At 35.9% G+C, this 23,865-nt stretch overlaps 1 protein-coding gene across 6 annotated transcripts in view; it reads right to left on the bottom strand.

The window, feature by feature from the left end:
- Nucleotides 1–23,463, bottom strand: part of LOC129883386 (histone-lysine N-methyltransferase ATX2-like) — a 38,607-nt gene extending 15,144 nt beyond the window's left edge. For 2 of the 6 annotated variants that reach the window (XR_008765909.1, XR_008765912.1), the window contains exons 1-25: nt 21,987–23,463; nt 21,852–21,903; nt 21,685–21,759; nt 21,378–21,597; nt 20,991–21,114; nt 20,773–20,877; nt 18,972–19,159; nt 18,666–18,758; nt 18,471–18,568; nt 12,358–12,528; nt 10,295–10,432; nt 10,038–10,085; nt 9,348–9,465; nt 9,201–9,266; nt 9,054–9,115; nt 8,262–8,318; nt 7,612–7,680; nt 7,296–7,494; nt 6,838–7,116; nt 6,458–6,519; nt 6,163–6,240; nt 5,255–5,350; nt 4,096–4,199; nt 3,874–4,020; nt 2,386–2,482 (exon numbers count right to left, since the gene is read on the bottom strand). Coding sequence is in view for 1 of the 6 variants with exons in the window: in XM_055958047.1 (XP_055814022.1) it covers nt 3,879–4,020; nt 4,096–4,199; nt 5,255–5,350; nt 6,163–6,240; nt 6,458–6,519; nt 6,838–7,116; nt 7,296–7,494; nt 7,612–7,680; nt 8,262–8,318; nt 9,054–9,115; nt 9,201–9,266; nt 9,348–9,465; nt 10,038–10,085; nt 10,295–10,432; nt 12,358–12,528; nt 18,471–18,568; nt 18,666–18,758; nt 18,972–19,159; nt 20,773–20,877; nt 20,991–21,114; nt 21,378–21,597; nt 21,685–21,759; nt 21,852–21,903; nt 21,987–23,194 (3,852 nt within the window). In the remaining 5 variants the exon portion in view is untranslated. Of the gene's footprint in view, nt 1–1,980; nt 2,105–2,178; nt 2,483–3,873; nt 4,021–4,095; nt 4,200–5,254; nt 5,351–6,162; nt 6,241–6,457; nt 6,520–6,837; nt 7,117–7,295; nt 7,495–7,611; nt 7,681–8,261; nt 8,319–9,053; nt 9,116–9,200; nt 9,267–9,347; nt 9,466–10,037; nt 10,086–10,294; nt 10,433–12,357; nt 12,529–18,470; nt 18,569–18,665; nt 18,759–18,971; nt 19,160–20,772; nt 20,878–20,990; nt 21,115–21,377; nt 21,598–21,684; nt 21,760–21,851; nt 21,904–21,986 lie in introns of those variants that run through there. The other 4 variants (XR_008765910.1, XR_008765913.1, XR_008765911.1 and 1 more) reach the window with 3 other exon arrangements.
- Between the last annotated feature and the right edge of the window lie 402 nt (nt 23,464–23,865).

Below are 23,865 nucleotides of genomic sequence, written 5' to 3'. Positions count from 1 at the left end.
TGCTACTTTAGCTTGTTCGTCGAAAAAATCTGTCACCATACATCTCTCTCTTTGCTCAAACCCAAAGACAAATCAAATCTAAACCTAAGAACAAAACAAATTTTAAAAGAAGTAAAAAAACAAAAGGAGATTTAAGTTTTTTTAAAAAAAAAGGAAGATGAAGTGGGGAACGGAGCTTGCCGGCGGCAATAATAGTTTATGATTTTGATTTAATTCTTTTTTATTACTCCTAGTTATTTTGGGGCCCACTTCCACATGGCTTCTTTCAATTAGTTATTTTGCCATGTCGGCGCGAGTGCATGAGACACACTTTATATTTTTTGCTAATTATCAAAATATGTCTAACAGGAACAAGTTTTGTACAGTTAAAAGTGTTCAATAGGTATTAAGTTCAATTGGAGAGTCTAAGTGAAATATGCGGACAACTTTAAGGGGTTGTCGATGACTTAAGCCTTAAAACTATTAACTAAATAACAATTAACTAATAACTCATCAACATAAGAAAGATACCAACAAAATAAGAAAAATCACCAAAAGCCTGACAGTTTGAAAAATACATGTAAAAAATCACAAAAGAACTAACAAATGGTTTACTGTTGATCATTTGGCCGTTAGCCAAATCCCCTATAGCACATTAATTTCATGCACTATAGGTAGATTGGGTTAAGTTGTTCCTTTTGCACCTCACTTCGGTCCATTTGGACCTTTTCCCCTCATTTATCTTCAGAACTCGTGTCTCGTTAGATGATTGTAGGATGGCTTAGTAAACTATCTAATGTTATATTAAGAAGTGGTAGCCGATGAGTGGAGGAAAAGTACATTGATTCCAATATATATGATAGAGACACTTAAAGCCTTGCAAACAATGATGGCATTAAACTTATTGAGCCATGAAATTTCGGGAAGAGTGTAGACATGGGGACACTACAAGAGTAACATCCCAATTTGGATTTATGCAGAATTACAACAAAGGCTATATCATTACTAAGAAAATGATAGGAACTTATAGCAAGAGGAAAAACAATCTATGGATGATATTCATCTACCTAGAAAAAGCATATGAACGAGCACCAAGAAAAGTTCTTTGGTGAATGTTGCAAACAAAGAAATTCATGCTGCAAATAAAGGATATGTATGAAGAGCCAGTCATTAATGTGAAGACAGTAGTAGAAAATTAAAGATTCCCCGTAATTGTGGGTTTATACTAAGGATCAACAGTAACCCTTAATTGTTTGCCCCGGCAATGGATAAGTTAACTAACATAATACAGGTCTCATGAAAGCGATTCTAATCCTAGTGTGCAGCGAGAAAAGAGGAGCAATAAATTGCTCAAGTTCTAGAGTTATTCCAATTGATAATAATGCCTAACTATATAGATTGCAATCAACTCAGACGAAACATGTTCTTAGTCAATTTGGCAACAGGGTAAGATTCTTCATAGTTCCCAAATTGACTAGCAGCTTAAAGCTTAACTTAATCAAGCACCAAATTCTTTAACAAAACTTAGTCATGGGCCTTCTGACTTCCAATAAAACTAAATGATTTCTCCACTCAACCTCATACTTTCCGAATGGAAACCCAAACAAATGACAGGTCTTGTTATACATCCTTAAGCTTTATTAACTTAGCACAAAAACATAGTAAAGAGGAAGCATACATCTCCAACTGCCCAACTATGGTTACAAACAGTAACACAGCCAAACTTCCTTTCCCAAAAGAAATTACCGGTCAGCGGACGAATCAAAATAGTATAATGAAAAAGCAATTAACTGATAGATTCTAAAAAGACTACTTCTACCCATAGATCATCCTGAAATCCATCAGTCATCAAAAAGATGCAAGGCATTATATCATTCAAAATGTCATGGTTTTTACCTAAAATGTAATGTTGTTAGTTTTACACACAATGCAGGTTTACTTATGAAGCATAATTTAGACACTGAATTATGTAAGAACTACAGTCTGCGGAAAGCCCATTACCTTCTAGCTTCCCGTCAGAATTACATATCTCTGAGGGGGAGAGGCGATAATTCAAGGAACTATGAGCTAAAGAAAATGCATTTCCTTCAACCAGTCTTTCCCCTCTATAGGGAGGCCTTTACTCCTGGATGTTGAAGAAAATTAAGGCTTAAAATTGTACACATGGTAGATGAACACGTCCAAAAAAAGGGCTCAAGATTCAGATAATGGCATCTTCATTGCATTGAATTTTCTACAGAGAATTGGGTACTGACTAAGGAAGACACAAATGAATAGAAAGTTTAGACAGACTAATTGAGCAATTCTGTACAGAGACATTCATGATCAGAATGAGAAGTGAAGGAAAGCCGCAAAAGAAGTTCCAGAGCAACTCTAGACTTGGTACAGAAGGCAGAAGAAAATTACAAGTCCTGAAGCAATAGGACATCTGAACCAGGTAGAAGTAGGCAAGCAACGAGAGTGAGCAATCAACCAAAGGCACCTCACTTCGATGAAAAGACTTCTGCACAAGAGGTAAACTGTTATTAGTATATGGAAAACACCATTGTGATAATGAGTGAAAAGATGATTAAAAGATAAAGAATGAGGCTACTTTCAGCAACCGGCACTTTGTAAACACATGAATTGATGTGTCAGGCGAACCGGAATACAACTCCGGTGGGGACAGTGAAAATTTGAGAGAATAAAAACAAAGCGACACCAAAAAATGGATAATAAAAGGTGGAAAAGAGAAAAACTCTCACTAATGTTCCAGTGCATGGTTCCATGTACAGAAGTTCAATGGACGGTGGTTCTCATCAAGCTCAGAATCAAAAAATGCTAAATCACCATTTTTGGTGATTTTTATAATTATACATTAATGTCACCCTCATTACAGAAAATACAAGCATATTGTTTAAAATTGATTCTTATATAAGAAGGCTAGCATGATCTTTAAATTGAAAGAGTGCTTCTGTACCTTCTTGATACTGTTTCAATAATATTTTACCTTATCAAAAAAAAAACAGAGAAATTAGAAGTGTGCCCTTAAGGTTTCCAGCAACACTCTCTAATTACAAAGTTCCCATTGTTATATCAATAATCTTAATTCAGGATATAATGTATTCCTAACTTGTCACTGGTACCTCTATTAACAAATTATTTCCTGTCCACAAATACACCACCTACCCATCTACATATTCAACTTACTCTACTCTGTAGAAGCTTGCCTTCAAAGCAAACTGTGCTAAAGTTATAAATTAATTAGCAAATAAGTTGCTCAAATATTAGAATGGGACCACCCAACAAACAGACTAATTCACTCAATATCTAAGTAGTACTCCTTGAAGCCAAAAGCATCAGAGCTCCAGCTTAAATTCCAAAAGGAGCCTCTAATGGCAGCAATTACTGTTTTTTACACCACTCAAGCACTACTAATGACGTCTTTCACAGACCACAGTAGATGAATTCAAAAGTTTCTAATACAGGACTTCATTATTAGGTTTCGGACTTCTGGTACAAAGTAAGCCACGTACAAATTCTTGGAATGCTGCCTCATAGATTGATATTCCTACACTAGTGACTGCTCCCTTTTATATAGCTTTATGGCATTGATATATCAACTATGAATTCCTTATTATTTTCTACACGCAATTATATAAAGGAAAAGAGTGTACTGTGAGCTGGCCGTAAGGTAGAGAATAGAATGAGCTGAACAGATTATTCTCAAAGAGCTGCAATGGAACAGCTTGATATTCCATGCTACTAACTTTGTATATCATTACTAGTCAGAACTAGCATACATGTAAAACAATAGAAATAACATGACAATTCAATAACCAGCGTAAGACAGATTGAGATAATCTGTATTCATGGATGATAAATAAAAAGCAGAAGATCAACACATTCACAAACCTCTGTTATTCTCCCTCCCAGTCTATTAACTCATTGCGTGGTGCATACAACTTTGCCATTCGTTCCTCAGCTTCAGTTTCATTTACTACACCTCGGCATCTTGGGAACCCACAATAACACGCAAGCTGTTCATCGATAGAGAAGAATCTGCAACATGAACAAATAAAATTTAGCACACAACAGATGGAGTGAGAAAATACTAGAGCAAGATGAGTATATAACCTGTAATCATATGTCAGTTCTTCCCATTGCTTAATATCTCGTTTGGCAAATATGATTATATGGTCATTGCTGTTGACACTTATAACCCTTGAGTAGCAATTTGGCTGCACAAAAAGTGAACGTTGTGAATTGTAGCTCAATTACAGAATGTCTTCTTACGTACAAACAACTAAAAACACCAACACATTCTCCATTGTATCATTCTTTTTAAATAAACCCATTGACTAGCCAATGAAACATACATCCGGATCTCAATGAGGAATCTAGATGTGTTTATCCATATGATATATTAAGATCCCACTCCAAAACAACATAAAGTACTCTCTTCATCCCAATTTTCGTGAAGATGTTTGACTGGGCAGAGAGTTTTAAAAGGAAAGAAAGACTTGAAATTTGTGGTCTAAAAGCCAACAGATACTTTTGTGGCTATTAATCATTTTTACTAAGGATAAAATGGGATGTTTAAAGTCAAATTGTTACTATATATAGAAAGGTGTCATTCTTTTGGGACGGACCAAAAAGGAACGAGTGCCACATAAAAAGGGAATGGGGAGAATAAGAACTGATGAGTCAGGCAAAGGTTTATACATCAACCCGCTTGGTATTCTCATGCTACCTCAAAAGTCCTACTAAGAATACTTAAATCGATGAAGTACTGAAACTACTTCAACTTCAACGGATGAACTTCTTGCTTGTTCCTTCCCAAAAAGCACAAGAGGAAAGATTAGACTTATCAGATAAATGTTGCTCCCCAATATAATCAATAACCTTTCAAAAGAAATTATTATATCCCTCTTAGGGATCCAAGGTGACAGTGAATCCTGAAACCATTAAAAGAAAGATTTGAATTTAGATGTTATGTATGGAGACCCAACACAAGTAGTTATCTTGTGGGTGTAAGCTCCAATTAGATTTTTAAACTTGATTTATGCAATGCATCTGTACGTATGTATATGCATCTGTACAGAAATTAAAATTTGTCAACTCAATTGAGAAAGACCACTTAAAAGTCTGTTTTGAGGCCCGTGTTTATGGCAGAAAACAAATGATTGCGTCTTTGTTCATCGGGTGTTTTCCGTCTAGTGCGGAGACAAAAGTTGACCCCAAGGGAATAAAGCCATCCAAGGAAGGGAAATAGGTAAGGAAGGATTTTACATACTTCACACGAATGGTTAATCAGATGTGCAATGCTTCCAGCCCTTGTGGCATCTATAACACGCTGATCATCAATTCGGAACATGTATGTTCCAGCACCCTGAAAGTAAAAATCATGTTATAATATGGTGAAACAATATATTTTCCACCAAATCACCAACTGGGGCAGCTTAGATCCTTCATCAAGCTAGTGCAAAAAAATGGGACAACCAAAATCGAAAAGTGATGCTTATGAAGTGTATAAGTATCTACTTATCACAAAGTGAAGCACATAGGTGTCTAACTTCTTTCAATAGATACTCCAGCTACTAGGTGTTAAGCATTGACCTTTGACCAGAACAAGTACCATGATCACCAACAATTCATTTCTTGTGACTAAATATCCGATGCAGAGCAATGCAACTTAGGGATTTTATTTTTGTAAGTACATTTTTCAAGCCTTACTCAGGAATAATTTTACTTACGGATAAAACACCTTTCGTACTGCAGGTATTCGTGGAATGTAACCCTTACTTCTGATATGCATGAACCCACAATGTTTTTTTAAGACGAGCATATTAGTAAAGCTTGTAACCTATCTATGGCTAAAGATATGGAGAAGATGCAATGTTAGAGGTTTGCAGCGATCAATTGTACTTCCATCAATCACTCCCAATAACGGCCCACTAAGAGTGAGAGTGTTGGGAATCCGGGTATTAGAGTTAGGAAGGTGTATCTGAGGCACATATTGTATTTTCTGGCTTACACTTTTTGGAAGTGATAAAGATTACATTTCTCTCCAACCAGTGTTCAAAACTATATCTTCAATAACCAAACAAATAAATTGCTACCATGGAAATCAAAAAGATGATTAGAAACCAAAAGAATGATCAAGCAGCACGTAAATATCATAAGCCAGGATATAGTTCTTACCACTAGTGAGTTGTAAATTAGATGCTCCCTTCGGTCGGCAATAGGAGGTCTAACAAGTTCTCCGGTGTATTCAATTACCTATTAAACAAAGGAATTGTCAGTCCTTGGTCTTGAAACTCTCAAACAAAAGAATATAAGCATCAATATAGCTACTTGCGCACAAGTGGTAAGGGAAAAGATTGCGTACACACCACCCTCCCCCAGACCCCACTTGTGGATTACATTGGATGTGTTGGTGTTGTTGTTGTTGCTCAAAATCATATCACCATAATAAAAAGAAAAAGGGACAAATTACCATGTCTCCCGCTTTCTGAGGGAGCTTCGCGAAGATGCCAAACCCATGTATTCCAGATTTCCCTGGAGGCAATGACAATGTCAAAAATAAATCATAACTTGTGAGAGAGGGGGAATACTAATCATACCAAGAGCACAAAGGACACTCAAAGTAGCATCAGAATAAACTAGTTAGGGATTAGCAGAATTTCAAATGGATCTACTTTCAGCTTTATTTAATCATTTACTGTATTTTTACCATGAGCGATAACACGACAGAACTCCCAAAAAGTCAAAGGTAATATTAGAGGACAGAATAAGATTGCAGGTGTATACAGAACACATCCATGTAAGACAATTTTCGTTTTGCTTCACATAAGGCATACAAGGTATTTAGCTTACCAAAGGCTAGTCGCTTTCCTAATGTTTCTTTCATATGGTTGTATTTCTCAACCATTGAAATAATGCTCCTTGAAGTAAGCTGTGAACACCTCAGCTTTTGAAGGTCAAGGGTGTGTCTAGAACCAGCCCATGAGGAAGACACTGTATCGCTTGATTGATCATGTTGACTATGGCCACAAACCAAATATGGCCTATTTTCTACATACAAGCGCTTCAATGATGCAGCTGTAAGGACTTCAGGTTCTTTTCTTCCTCTTCTTCCAAAATAATTGTAAGGCTCTATTCAATGACAACCAGAAATCAGGAATCATACAATGTTTTGCTACACAGTTGCACACAGAAAATAGTACCAAAAGATGCTATCAATATAAAGCATAAACCAAAATCATTCATAATATTACAGATAATAGAATAACAAAACTGAGACACCAAATGGAGAATAAAAAAGAATAGCACACCACTGCGAGCACATCCAGAAGGATTTGGTGGAGGAGCATAGTCTGAATATTCACAAGCTTTTTGTCCGACACACTCATCAACAGCAGGACGCTCATTAGACACCGCTCTGTGCTTCTTGCAGAAAGAAAGCAACCGAATGCACTGATCCTCTTCATCGTCATCCATAGGGATTAAATGCAATCTGTCTTCATCCTCAAGCTATAAAACGTTAACATCAATAGATGATAGATTAGCATAACAAACAGGAGAAAAGATAACACAAAGAATTCATGCATACATAAAAAAAATCCGAGCACTATATTAAGAAAAAATCACCTCAACACAGAAGCCAGCAGCGCGTGCACAAAGAGGATGATAAGCCACCCGACAGGCAGGGTTTGAGCACTACATCACAAGATAAGGAGGACAACAAATTAACGAGTAGTTGGATAAGCATATGCATAGTAGTACTCAATCATTGTGATACGGATACCAGCGCCTCGACCAAAAGGTCAAATTAATATTAATAGTATATAGAAACGAAGGAAAAGAAGAGAATGATTAAATAACAACAAGGAAGATAGTGTGAGAGAGAAATAGAGAAGGCAGAATTTATAAAGATGCAGAAAAAAGAACGAGGATTCCATTTCAATAAAGATAAACGATCGGTCGACGACTATATATATTATATCCCACAAAATTAACAGAAGATTTTTTGACTGATCAATTAATAGAAGTCCTAAGGATTACTTTTTTGAAAACTACATCTCTTCAGAGGCAAAGTAGAGTGTGAGACAACTCATTCAACGGCGATTCCATTTCTACTTAGTTGGTAGACTACCAATTTGCATTGTTATTCTTTAATATTTGAGCTCAATTATTAAAAGATGATCCCAAAAAAACAGGACAGAGAATAAAAAATTAAAACTATATTGTACTCCTAATACATTGACACGGGTTAGGATGAAAAACAACCATAAGGTTACCTGAATGCAAGCTCCATAAGGAACAGCACAGATACTACATAAGAGCTTCCAGCGATCCTTAACAAAATAATAACAGAAAAAAATATCAGAAGAAATTGCAGCAAACCCTATCTATGTGGATGCCTTCCACGAAAAAAAGACTCTTTTTTCTTTTGATAATTAAGCAATGAAAACTAATGGCATAAATCAGCAAGATGTGATATAATGACAGATATAAGTAATTCTTGTAGATATCCTCGAACTGCTGTTAGAAAAATTAATCGTGCCTTCTACATATATTGCTAAGAATCAAAAGTGAAAATGGCTAATGATCTCAAGAAATTCTTTAAAATAGTAACAGAGCATAATGGCTAAAAATACGAAAGTAGGGTATATCAGAATCATCACTATTCAAGGTAATAATAACATAGGGAAAATTGTGGGTACATAATTATGAGACACTAACGAAGTCATTCTGTGGGGCTTGGCCATTATTAGTAGTATAAAGGACAGCCCGATGCACTAAAACTCCCGCTATGCGCAGGGTTCGGAGACGGGCCCGACCACAAGGGTCTATTGTACGCAGCCTTACCTTGCATTTCTGCCAGAGGCTGTTTCCAAGGCTTGAACGCTTGTCAATCAAGAGAGAAGTCATATTCATGCATCATCATTGAGTCATAGAAATATAGACAATTATGACTTGATTTCTGAACAAATCATGGTTGGGCACCTTTAGAAGTGCAAACAACAACAGGGGACAATACTGAGGGGTGTTTAAACGATGATAAAAGTTAAACAAAACTGGAATAGTACCTTGCTGATCCTGCCCAAACCATCAATTGGCTCCATTTTCTTTATATCGGATAAGCAAGTTTCTGAATCATGGTAGAGATAATCAGTGAAATTCACCCATCTACAAAAATAACAAGTCAGCAATGTGAAAAAGAAAATAATAATAACCTGGTATCCAAATGGCACAAGCAAGATGAGCCCAACGTCCATCAGTTGTAGGCTTCATAGCACCACCTATTAAACATTTAAAATAAGACACAGAAGCAGGAAATGAGCAGGGTAAATGAAGTGAAATATGCAAGCAAAAGAAAGTACCAATAACAGGGCACAGGCAACAAGGGGGAGGGACCACTGGAGCCCCTGGACGACACAAATTGCATAACCAAAGTACTCCATCCATAGGCTCCCGCTCCCCATAGCATCTAGCGTGAACCTGAACACATCATCACCAGAACAGAATTTAACCCGGAAGAATGGAACCAAATATTCAAACCCAATTAAGAACACAAACAGTTCACTCTAATATCAAAAGTAAAAGAGAACGTCAGCCAGCATAGAAAATTGTAACAAAGTTTTAGCACCCATGGGGAGGAACAACAGAGTTAAATCAAATGATAGACAAGTTTATCCATATCACAGCACCAAATATTTTATGACCACCAAGTGCACGTGCCAAAGTGCAGCAATATGTAGACAAATCTTTCAAAGGTAAAAGAAGAGATTTAACATCTGGAAAGTTCTCACCTAATTTTCAGTTGATACAAAATGGAAGCATCAAATAGTCATTTTTGACATGATATGTAAATAGTCGTTTTGATCAATAACAAATAAAAAGAAAAACTTATGCAGAGCTAACTGAAAACAGACAGCTAAAACATCCTGCACAATAGATGCGTGGATAAGAGAAATAGCAAGCTGGAAAAAAAACTGATTCAACAGAGGAAAGAGAAAAGATACTAGTACACTTTGGTCCCAAAAGGATAGGACAGAGATGAGTACACTCACCATCATTCGGCATTTGTCACACTGCAAAAACAAATTATTCTCATACTCCTGTAAAAAAAAACTACATCAGCATGATCTGAAATAACTATTTTGTAGTTACTACTCAATTAGGCAAAGTCAAAAAAAATACGCATCATCCAGATGCAACTTCACTAGTCATATATAAAAAGAACACCACAATAGGCAAAAGAGTCATCTCAAAAATAACCCATTAGCTGAAAAAGGAAAGAGCATAAGAAATAAAAGCAGTTTCTAACCTCATCCATATGGCAAACGTTGCATTTGTCCAGATCTTTCCATTTAACACGGACAGATCTATACCCAGCAGGCAGGTCTTGATTTTTCTCAGACGCCAATTTCAAGGATTTCGCAAGAAGCCTCGACTTTGATAATTCCTGACAGTATAATATAAGCTTTAGAAACCGGGGGGGTGGGGGATAAGCAAAATATAGAACAGAGATTTCTGATAAGTCATTCGCATATTAATGGCTCTACAGTCAACAGTTATACATAATCATATGATCACTACATCCTGAATTAAATGCCCATCAACTTGCTATTCGTCGTCTACTAATCTTCTTCTGCACCTACGCCCTACGATTCTGACACAAATTAATAATTAATCACTTCCTAATAAATTTAAATCCGTAAATCTATCTGTGCATCTCTTCCAACCTTCACAATGGAACATAAAATGTCCAGAAAAATCTTAAAATTTTCAATAAGAGACTGCAAATGGAAACATCTCAAGGGATTCTAAATCATAGTGTGCTTAATGTTATATATATAATGTAATAGATCTTAAACAAATTGCTCCAATGAGGACTATATGTTTGTCAACGCCTGCAGAAACCACCTCATAAAACATGTTCAACTGAAACAATACATTACTCTTAAGTTTGTGAAAGTAAGACACAAATGTGCAAGGAATAAGTATTTTCAACAAGTATAGAAACAAACAATTAAGAATGAACCAGCCATAACCCTGATTCTCAACTACATAAGATAAGCATACATCACACAAAGCAGTGAACCAACAGGTCTTGATATTTGGCACTGCAAATCATCACCCAAGACTTTATAAATATAATTAACTCCTGCTTGTGTAGCAAATTATTTCAGTTGACTTTTGGCAATAAGGACTTAGATGGTAGACTTTCTTTCCTGATGAAGGAGGAGAAATTCTCTCTGATGAAGGAGGAGGGGAAAAAAAGTTTTAGGAGATACACTGGGTATGTAGTGGTATGTTGTTGAACTTCCAAGAATTAAGTCCCATATACATTTTAACTAATCAAAAAAGGATAAAGTCCCATTTAAAGCTTTTTTTTGTGTGCGCGCTAAATTGATTATGACAATTTTATGGAATGTACAATGTCTGTTTTGCATCTTCTCTATGTACACTTGGCCATTGGTAATTTTGAGAGCTTGGCACTTTGCCACCCAACATTTTGGAAAGGTTGCACTATGTCATACAAAGCTCTAGAAAAAAATTGCACTTTCTCATCTCAAACCATTTCTTCCCCTAAAACTAATACCAACTTGTAATTTTGCCACCATCATTTACTTCCCGTTCAAATTTCGCTACTAGAAAAACTGTGATTTTCCACGGCAAAAAAAAAAATGGAATCAAATATGTAACTGCCAAATAAAAAGCATCTGAGTCCCAAGTCAGAAGAGAAAAGTATGTACATAAGCAGACATATGGTCGTTATCTACCAATCAATCAACTAGACCTCAATCTCAAAGAAGTTAAGGTCAGTTAAATGAATAAGATTGTGCTCCATACACAAAAGATACGTTTAAGAAAAACTCTAAATATTCAAGAGATACATTTAAGAAAAACACTAAATATTCAAGATAGAATTATATTCTATTTATGCATCATCAAAGGCATAACAAGAATCTGCTGCCTTCAATTGCGACAAGATAATGGGAGAGTATGCTCTCTCCATACATTCTATTACAGTTAAATGGCATAGTACATTTGTCAATTAATCATATCCACTATATTCAGCTTCACTTGAAGATAGAGTGCATTTTAATGGTCTTATATGTTTATATAATGTCCATCTCATCTTATCAAACATATCGCTTGATACACTTCGGTTTCAAAATGTTGAATGACGAAACAAAACAGAAGATAATATAGTCACTTAAATAGTATTCAAAGAAAAATAAGGCTGTTCTAAGACAAATGCAAAGTCAATGGTCCTTAATAATATAAAACATGCTCAGATTTCCAATAATAAAACGGTGAACAGAAATTGAAAGAACAGAACCACCATAAAGACAAAGCTGAACGGAAGAAAACAAATAATACCTTTATAAGTTTCGAAATTTCAGGATGAGAAAAGCCAAACATATGAGAACCCGATCCAAAGGTCCTTTCACTTTCACGGCTAGATATTGATTCATCAAAATTGTCAACTTGTGTCTTCCTCATCCGTTTGTAAACTTTATTCCAGCAAGCAGATGGTGAGGATCCCTTAAACTGCAAAAACAAGTGCACGACCGTGACTAACATTAGCACTTCTCTGAACATCATTTGGCTTAACATAAATGACTATTCGATAGCAAAAACATGCCAGATTAGAAAAAAAACAGATCAACTAGGTTTTCCAAGATTGACAGCTACTGCCCTTACAGAGAGAAAATGGTAACAAGCTGATGCGGTAGAGACCATAATATGTTTTTTAATGAACTAGACACTAATGTGTCAAATTAACCCCTATTAGGATAAAGAGCAGAACACATCTGAGCCAAGAAATGGATATACGACAGCATAGATACTCGACAATTCATCAGAGGTTCAAAACTTCACGAGCCACATAAGGATGACGGAAGGTAGTGACTTCTACAATTTAGCTGGTAATAGTCTTCCAAAGTTCAAGCAAAGACACTTTGCACACCCAAGTCAAACCCGAAGAGGCATGCCATAGAAATTAACCAAAAAAGCTTCAGATGTTTTGCAAGAACAAATTGTCTTGTTCATAGTCTCACAACAAGAAATACATCAAACTGACAGGTGTTGTGAAAAGCACTCACCTAGTGTTTTTTCCTCCGATGGGATTTGAATCTGAGAGCTCACGGAAATTATAAGAAAACTATTTACTTGTATCTTGCAGCCCTAGAAATATCACATCAAAAGGAGGAACGGAAGTACTAATCAAGGGTACACCATTGTCCATTGCCACATTCCTTATGCTACAAGCACCGGCTATTGTTATGGGTAAATTAGAAAGACCTCAAAGTCTGTGGAAGTCGATATATAATGCTAAGAAGTTGCAGTTGGTTCATGGGAGATTATTACGACCCCAAAGAGTTGGATGGTGTGAAGGTGAAAGATCTTCGGGTTATTAACAAGACCCTATCAAGAAAAAGGATGTCGAGGTTTGAATATAGCATCACGATCTAGATGATAGAAGAAAAACGTGGGATTGTGGGCTATGTTGTTCGGACTCTTCAGAAATTCCGGCAGGGCGAGTGTCAGATCCTCCAAAAGTAGTGCATTTTAGAGGATCGGACATGGGTGCAACAATATTTTTGGAGAGTCGAGCAACATAGATTGTGGTAAGGGGTTGGAGGACTAAAATATCATACTTCCCTTCGTGAGCAACCTATGGAGGAATATTTTGAAATGATGGGAAGTGTTTAGTGATAGCATTACTTTCAAGGTAGGGGAAGGGAGCAGGGCAAATTTTGCGGGAACAGATAGTGTGGGATACATGCATTGAGATTCACGTCTCCTAACATTCTTTTTTATAAATTTTACATCTATTGAATACAATGCTAGATTGGGCTACAGTACGACAGGTAGTTTAGATTTTACATGAAAGAGATCCAACCAAACCTCAGATTCAGAAGGAAACTTCAATATTGGGAGGTAGTCGAATACTGGAATTTCAAAGTTTGGTTTGATTTCTCCCTAACCAAAGTTCCTAGTATGGCAACCAGGATTCTTAATAACATAAGAGCCGGCCTTTCTCCATCCACCGATTTGGACTCCAAAATTCCAAGAAAGGTGTGTTTCTTCAGTTGGTTGCCAACAAGGACAACGATTCTGACAATTGAAGATTTGAGAATGATATATTTTGGTGTTTTATGTGTAAGAGTTTGGGTGCAGCTGTGGATCATCACCTTTAAATTGTCGGATAATGTCTCACTAAAGGTGGAAACTCTTTAGAAAATTTGGCTTACAATGGGTGATGTCAACAATGTCAAGAAGGCATTATTAAGCAAGACATTTGGAAAGAAAAATAGAGAGCTTTTGAAAGGGTAAGGAATAATCTATATATCTATATAAAAGAGGGACTTCAGCCCGGTGAGATGGCACTATCGTAGGCTAGGATTGCTATATATCTAATTTACTAGATTTTTGCATTTTCCATCTATTTATCTAATTTCTTAGGGGTCGTTTGGTTGGGAACAAATTATCATAGGATTAATTACCCTGGGATAAGGTGGGATAACTTATCCCACCATGTATTTGAGATAACTTATCCCATCACTATGGTACAAATGGTGGGATAAGTTATCGCAAATTTGCCAACAAAATAAGACACCAAAATTTTATGTCTGGGCTATTTTTTTTATCTCAGGACTATTTATGTTCATCCCTTACACTAAACGACCCCTTAGAGTTTTGTATTTGTTTCCTTAAAATTTCGACTAATATAATTGTTAATATTAATCTCGTTCCTCATTATTAGGCACCATTTATAACCTTTCAGAAAGGGGCCATTTATTACTAAAACGTCGCCCCATTTACTTTCTTTTAAATTTCAAATTGAATCCCATTTTCTTCCACTTCTTTACATCTCAAAATTTCTTCCCAGTTTCTCGATTCCCTTTTTAACATTCCTGCTCTTTATCCTACAAAACTTAAAGTAAGTTTGGGAGATAAGTCCTTGACGGTGTGTGGTGTTGGTCAGGTGTTCAATCTTTTCCATTTGGTCAAATGTAATTACCTCACTTTTCAAGACCTACTACATCTCTATCTTTATTTGTTAACGAAAATGGAGTTTTTGTTATGAACATTATAAATAAAAAGGAGGAAAGTAGAGAAGAAAAAGGTAAGATGGAAATGTGTCGGATGTGCGAATTTATTAGGAGGGACAAAAGAAGAAGAGTTTATCTTTATGTAGGGGAAGAGAGAGAAAAAAAGGGCAGTTCAATGCACTAAAGCTCCCGCTATGCGCAGGGTCTGGGGAAGGGACCGACCACAAGGGTCTATTGTACGCAGCCTTACCTTTATGTAGGGGAAGAGAGAGAGAGAAAGAAAAGTAAAGAGTAAAAAGAAAAAGAAAAGAGAACGTATAGAGTTCTTCTCCTTTTTTAACCTAATATGAAACATTTGGATTTGTGTCTTAATTTTCTTTTTCCACATTTCAAACTTACTCCTTTATTCTTGTTCCTTGTTGATGGTTTATTTTTTTAATTCTCTTTTTTCAAAATAAATACTAGAAAATTTAAAAGATATAAAGATGAATATATGTATGTATGTATGAATATATATATATATATATATAAGGTTGGTAAGATGATGTGACATATTTCTATCGTCAAAAAAAATTATATTTTCCTTTTTTGTCCCCACATTTTGCGACAAGATTTCAAATTGAATTTGTCCTTTCTTACTTTCACTTATTTAAAGACCCTTTACTAGAAAATAATGCTTCGTGAAATTTATTCCTCCTCTCAGAAAATTAAATATATCTAAACTTGACTGCTAAAAAATTTAATTTAAAAAACTAAAAACTAGAAAGTGATTAAAATTTATGAAAATATGTGACATAACAAAAAAAGATTATGTATCTAAAAGAGTTATTTATCTAGAAATATAATTTTTTTGCTCGATTATTACTCGGAATGTAGACGTTTTGAGCAAAGTACATCCATTATAAGATTGTTTTTTTAATGACAAGGAAAACTCGCAGCCGCTACCCTTTGGGTGCGCACAGGGTAAAAACTCCGCTCTTATGCAATAGGTCGCAAACCACAAAGGAGAAGTAACCCGCACTAGGCAAGCCCGGTGAGACAAGCTCAACACAGAAGGCAAACCGCCTGCTTTCGCTGGCAAGGGGTTTCGAACTTGAGACCTCCAACATGGAAGTCCCAAGCCCAATCCACTAGGTCTAAAAAGGATTATGTATCTAAAAGAGTTGTTTATCTGGAAATAAACTTGAATGTATCTAAAAGAGTTGTTTATCTAAAATAAACTTGAATGTTAAAATTTTCTATTTATATATGAATTTGATTAAAGTGAGTAAAATTTCCTTTTTTTCCTTTTAGTAATGGAGAAGTAAAAGAATAATTTTGTTGTAAATTATTGATGATGCTTTAATGAAGAAGTACAACACCACATCGTGGCTATAGAAATTTATGGTGATTTAACCATTAATTAATTCATACAAGAAATAGCTTCATAATTTTATGACTATAAACAACAAAAAGTTGTCATATGTCTTTATTAGTAATATTTGTTACTTATACAACCAAAAAAAAAACTATGTCACCGAGTGATTGTATATGTAATGTTAATATGTATAATATTGTTGTAGTCTTAATATCATTTTTTTCTTTCAAGATTTCTTTTTGTGAAACTGATTATATGAGAAATGTTAGAGCTAACCGAAAAAAAATAATGTGTCACTATTTATACAATTTATAGAATTAAAATTATAAAGAGAACTTATAAAATTCATTTATCTATTTTATGACCACGTGAAGCGCAATAATTTTTACTAGTTTTATATTTGAGGTAATATGATATTGTCAATTATTTCGTTTTGGTGCACTGGTGAGAATCCAATTTGTGACAATTTTGGGTTGTCTTTCATAGAGAATCATATTTCTTTGTGAATTCTCTAGTTTTTGATATATCACTTGTAAACAAGAGTTTCTTCCCATCATCAAGAAAATTGTTTTACCTTACCCAAAAAATATGGTTTCAACTTTTAAGCCTCCATCAGATGATAACGTACCACTTGTAGAAACTCATATCTTTGATTAGATTCTCTACTCTTCTATATCGCTTGCGTATGAGATGTGTACAACCCAGATCAATAAATTTATTACTTCATACGGAAAGGGGGAAACAAAAGACAATTTTAAGCATTGAACTGGAGTATCTAAATAGAACACAAAGTAAGAACTCATACTCCTCTCCAAATATTCCTATGGGATCTCAAAGATCTTGAGATCCTCAATTGACATTTTAAATGAATGTAACTCATCTTATCTTACGTGGGATAGGCAGACGGAGGCCGAAGATTGGGATAGAAGGTTAGTAGGTAGCCGAGTGGAGTCACACTTTAGGTAGGATAGGCAGGAGACTAGCAGCCTCTACAGTTCTCCATACTAGTAGTATTGTTTAGTATTCACATAACTTCTTATTATGTGATGTGTTTTACTTGTCTCATTTGCTTTGCATCTTGCTATATACATTGTCATATTATTTTCTCCGTGAATCTATTCTTCGTGTTCTTTTTTCTCTCTTCCTTCCTTGCATCCATTATGTGTTCTTTTTTCTCTCTTCTTCCTTTCCTATTCTTTCCTTCTCTTCTTTTCTCTTTTGAGCCGAGGATCTTTCTGAAACAACCTCTGGCCCAAAAAGGCCAGGATAAGGTTTGCATACATCCTACACCTCCATAGACCCCACTTGTGGGATTACACTGGTGTGTTGTTGTTGTTGTGATTGTTGCAATCCATCTGGTTCTTCACCTTAATATTTTTTTTATCACCATAGTGTTGGAGCCAGCTTGTGTGCACTCCTTTACTTCATCTTAGAGTGTGGTTGACCCTATTTTGCACTTTGGATATCCATCTTATCAAACAAAAATAGTTTCCACATAATGAGCATATCACAGTTTAATGCAATTTATCTATTTTTATGACCACCTTGAAAACTTTAGCTTGATTTTTTAATTACCCTTTCTTTTATAAGTAATTTTGATTTACCCTTTTAAGCTTTGGGTATCCATCTATAAGAGAGAACAGTATAGTGTCATTTTTTTTTTGAAACTGGTAACGACTAGTGTCATTTTCATCATACTGAAATCTTGATGAGCTTCAATAGTTCAGTTAGTTCTTTATTACATCTAAGAGTAACCTTTATCCAATGCTTAAAGTTCACAAGCACTAGTTTGTTTAACACAACATTTCTCGGCAAAAAGTGAAAAAGAAAAAATCCTCTCAAAAGCTATGGAGCATATGTTTTTCAATAGAATTTCATTAAAGGATATCCACAATCTGAACAAGGAACCAAGGAACTTGACAGCATTCAAAAAATGAATTAAAACCAAAGGAGTATATTGCATACAAGTGAGCAACTGAAGTAGTTAAAGAGAAAAATAAAAATTTGATTCGACATCAACAAATTGCAGAATACAGAAAAGTAAAAACTTGATTTGACTTCATTGAATTGCAGAATACCTGTTCTCGACTATCCGATGTAACTCTAAATAATGGCCGTGTCCTGAAATCAGGATCTCTCAGTACCTCCATCTTATATGAGACACGTACACCGGGATCTGGCCCAATTGGGGAGCAGAAGAAATGATCAATTGTGTACCACTAAATTCAAACAAAGGCACAGCAGAACTGCTGCTGGAGATGGAGAACAGTTACCTGTTACTGATGGCAACTTCCTAACAGCAGTATAACCTTCTGGCCAGATAAATTCCTCATCTTGAAAGAGCTCTGAATCTTCTACTATTTTTCCTGAATAGGACATTTGCGCATTGAAGAAATGATACATATTAGTAATTCATTAAGTGAACAGAGAAAATCAACTTAAGTTATGAGAATAGGGAATGTTACTCGTCAAAACAGAAAAAAATGAAGACCGCGGCAGTTTGGTGTTTCAATAGAATATTACTGCATTCTTTTTGCTCTCTAATCAGTATGTAGCTTAAATTTGAAAAAGGAAAATACCAAGGCTAACTATTTTCAAGTCCCCCAATTCAAATGGGCAACTTCTGACTTCTTCAAGCTTTCTCCTCAACCCCTCATCCTCTGAATCAGAACTGCCTTCATTTTCTTCGTTTTCAGTATTATTATCTGCATTGATACGATTCTGCAACCGCAGCATCCTCTTTGAGAGCTTTTGTTCAGAGAGATACCTGATCAAGAAAGTTAGAAGTATGAAATGAGTACAAACCTAGCAAACAGGATAATATTAGGTTAGAACACACCCAAATACACAAGCCACACATAAAAGCAGCATCACCATATATACAGGGAAAAGGGAACTTCTTGATCCAAAAAAAAAACTTTTTTTATAACTGTGGAGTATGAGCCAGATTGTTGGCACCTCGCCTAATTCCACGAGGTACTTGTTATCCCCACCAGCACAAGTATCGGGTAACTTTGTTCATCAAGGCTTGAACAAATGGGAAGAAATCACCTAGTGTTTGTGCTTCGACTGGGAAGGTGAAAGGAAACTTCTTTGCAACTAGAAGAAAGGAAAAGGCAGAACAAATCTCTAAGCTTTGAATTCACAACTTCGATTTATAAGAGAGGATGCTTCATGAAGGACAAAAGGAACCCTTGAACTCCATAAGCTGAGGAAAATAATGATTCTATAATAATGTGGTTAACAAACAGGAAAGAATTTTTCTTCCCAGGGTATTGATTAAATAGGAACGCTCGGGAGGTGTAATTGTAAGGTCAAAATTCAAATAGTTTTTTATGAAGAATTGTTAAAAACAAAATTAGTAAGGTCCAAGCAGTTGCACTGCCTGGTTTATCAAAAGAGCAGCAGTACAACGTGAAGAACCAACCAGAACCAAAAAGGCCAAACTTGTGGCCTGCAGGAAATTGATATAGCAGCAAGCTGCCCTACCACAAACTGCCACTTCAGTGAACCTGGGGCTGATTTCAGTAAACCATCATGGTCACCAGAAATGTATGACAATGGGCCTAGGGAATCTTAATTTTTTAAGGAATCCAGAATAGAACACCGAAAAATGCAACTGCTATTACATTTTGTTTTTCCAAGTACAATGCACATGATCACAATGTTTTGGCTGGAATTCTAATACATTCTTAAGGACAGAAGCAAATTATATAACACAAGCATCTGAAAATTGGTAGAAGTGGGTTGCTATGTTGACCTCTTGAGTCAGGGGTCTATCGGAACCAGTCTCTCTATCCCACAAAGGTAGGACTAAGGTTGTGTAAAGAGTAAATCCTAACCTCCCCGGACCCCATTTGTGAGATTATACTGGGTATGTTGTTGTTTGTTTGTTTTAATTGGTTGCTATGTTGAGCTGAAATAAAGGTTGAACTAAGACCAAAAGCCTCTACTAACACCTAACTATTCTAGTGAGAAACATATTCAATTATTTGGCTTCACTTTATTTAAAAAATAATAGTGTCCAGATACCAATTATATACCTTAAGATCTAAGGTCATGTTGAATAGTGAATAGTGGGCCCATAAAGCTCAATGCGTGTGAGAAAGAAGGATCAAAAAATGCAAAGAATACAACTACTGCTACCACAGCCATAATCATCAAAGCTTTCACTGGAAGGGAATACAGTCTATGTGTATTGAGAGAATTATTTCTACTAGTTTTTCCCCAATTCAAGTATTGACAGTCATAAAATGGGAAAGATCAACAAAATCTAGCGAAGAGCCTGAAAGAGGGGAAACTGCTAAAATAGGATATGAGAAACATTTAATCTCAGAGAGTAAATGACACAAAAAATGAACTCAGATCGACAAGGCTCACATTTTTGCTTCCTCCAAACTTTGAACAAATTTTGGTTTTTTGCACTTGAGGTGAAAGGAAGAAAGAAGCCCTCTTAAGAAAGAGATAACTTGCTTTAACTTGACCCTGAAATCCAATAACAAAGTTTCATAAGCCCACAAGGAAAAGATGAGCATATTACTGCTTAAATGGTAAATAGAACTCCAATTACATTCATAATAAACTTTCAAATAACACACCTAGCAAAATCATGGGTGCCAAAAAACTGCACAAGAACTGATTTTTCCCCTGAAACTTTGTTAAGACCTTTACACCCACCAGCACGAGATTCATCTAGAACAATGGCAGGCCACATGGCATGACCTGCATTGGCAAATAAAATCAATAAAACACCAGATAATTGCTACATTTGAGAGATTTTGATCTCATAGTTGTCCCAGGAAGTAAACAACAATGAAAAATTGAGTTGGTAAGTTTTATCTTTGTTAGGCCATCCGGTCGAGAGAAGAGACTTGAGATTAACTAATTTGTGTATAACCACGAGTGGATGTGATAAAGTTACAAATCAAAAAAAGGATCAAAAGCTGAGAAATAGTCAGAAGTAGAAAAGGAAAGCCATAATTTACCAGTCAGCTTGGCCCATATAATATCTCCGGGCTCAAGTGCTTCACAATCAGCCAAACTAGCAGCTAATACAATCATCTCATCAACGTCGATTCCATCAGTTTCAGGACTCGTATCGCTGGGTCTCAACTTCAAACGATTCATTTCCTCAAGTGAAACAAAAAACTTGATCCTTTCATTTGATAAAAGCAAATCTTCATCATCCCCATCTAGATAATTCACCTGCATTGAACTCGGACATGTTTCATACACTTGACCGTCAAAAGATCAAACATAATTTATATAAAAAGGAACCATAAAATCAATTACATGATGTCGTTCAGTCTGTGAGTTGTACCCAGTTATGCAACCAGTGTACCAAAGAGCATCTAATGGCCAATGCACCTATGACATAGACTCCCCAATTAGTTGTTTAAACTGATAATAACAAAAGTACGTAGTAAATTCTAATTATTCCAAGTTTGATTATTTCACACCTTACATCGTAGTCCAATAAATTTCTTGGGATCAACTCCTTCAAAACTCAGCCTGTAATACACCGAAGAAACACTTTAATTCATGACAACACATACATATACAAAACATAAAATTGAACAAGGGGAAAAAAGTACCAAACCCATTTCTTGGTCCGAATTGCCCCTACTCTTTTGCTATTCAAGCTATTCTCCAAAATACAATTTTCTTTTTGTTCCTTCATGTTACCCATTGAGTTAAAATCTTTGCAATTGTTACCACTGTGATTGGTGATTTTATTTTTACCAGCACTATTTCGAGTTTCTCTCAAACAAGACTGATTCAACAGACTAATTACATTAGCTTCTACCCCCAAATTAGCCAGCTCCAAATCAACCACCTTACTCCTCTTCTTCTCCTTCTTCTTAATATGTTTCACAACCACTACTCCATCATCTTCTCCCACGTCGTCCTGCTTATTCTTGACACACAAATTCACTACTTCTAAATTTTCCACCTTCACCTTCTCCTTATTCTTTATAACCACTTGCTCTTCTCCGCCCTCAGTTTCCCCCTCGGCTACTATGTTTCCTTTGGAAGAATTGGGTAATTTTACAGAGTGAGAAACTAGCTTCAAATCTCCCACGTTCCTCTTTTGCTTATCCCTAGGCTTTATAAGCTTTTCTTTATCTTCACTCTCATCTTCTCTATTTCCATCGGAGATATCCGCTATTTTTTTCGGGTGAGGAACTGGATTTGAACAACCCACTTCTCGCTTCAGCTTCTTCTTTATAACCATTTCATCATCTTTGCCCTCGTCTTCTCTATTTCCATTGGAGAAATTTGCTAATTTCATCTGCGGAGAAAATAGCTTTGAATAACGCTCCTTCCTCTTCTGATTCTCCTTAAATTTTACACCTACTTCCTCTCCTTCTCTGTCATCCACACCATTTTCTCTGTCACCGTTGCAATTAGCTAATTTCAGCGATCGAGAGATTAACGAGTCGTAAAAGGAGGGTTCATGTCGTTTCCTTTTGCGGCGGCGAGTGTAGAAGTGAGTAAGAGGGAGTTCCCTTGCGGACATCGAAGAAATGTACTGTGTTTGCGAATGCTTGAGGCGATCGTCGGTCTCCAAATGTGGAAGGATTTTGCGAGCGGCTTTAACTTTTTTCGACCCACTAGCGCCCACGTAAGGGGAAGTGGCGGAGTACACATCGCACAATGGGACATACCTCAACGGAGTAACTCTACCTCGATTGTCATCCTCTTCATCAACCTGCTGATTTCGTTCCTCCTCTTCCAACGGCGTCTTAGATTTCGTATCTTCATCGGGTGAGACAGTTGAATCAGTGAACGGAAACGCCATAAAATTGAGGAAAAAGATAAACAAAATCAAATCAATTTGACTTTTTTCTCGGATATCGCCAAAAAGGAGAGATTTTGAACTGAATTCGAACTGAAATTTGGGTTTCTAGGGTTCCATAGTACGGCGGATTAAGGGAGAGCGGCGTTTCCCGCCGCAGCTGAGATGCACGGCGTATTTATATGGAGGGGAAGGAGATGTTATGTTTCATTTTTGTAGATTTTCATGCTACTTTTTGTTGCTTCTTTTTTCCAGTAACTTTGAACTTTGTAGCATTGAGGATAAAGTATTTTTTAATAAATATGATTTCATACTCTTAGGATTGAAATCATTTTTTATCGAGAATAAAAAAGATATTTATCATTTATCATTAAAAAAAATATAGTAAAGATAATAATGGAGGAATTGATGATAATGTTAACGATTTTAGTGATGATCGACCTATGTGATTTAGGAAAAGAATTGGCGTACGTAATCATCTAGTTATGAAGTTCAAGGTCATTCATAAAAAACTTGAATTGGTTATTGCACAGCAATTTCTGCGTATCGAAACTATAATTAAATCAACAAGATATTATAATTACTACAACATTTGAACTTTGTTTGTCAATCTATTATAACGAATCCAGGTGCAAGTTGAAAATGTTTAAAATTCATCTGATGCGGAATAATTT

The sequence above is a fragment of the Solanum dulcamara genome, chromosome 3 (genome assembly GCF_947179165.1).
Source record: "Solanum dulcamara chromosome 3, daSolDulc1.2, whole genome shotgun sequence".
Taxonomy (NCBI): Eukaryota; Viridiplantae; Streptophyta; class Magnoliopsida; order Solanales; family Solanaceae; genus Solanum; species Solanum dulcamara.
This window is presented reverse-complemented; position numbering and strand designations above follow the sequence as displayed.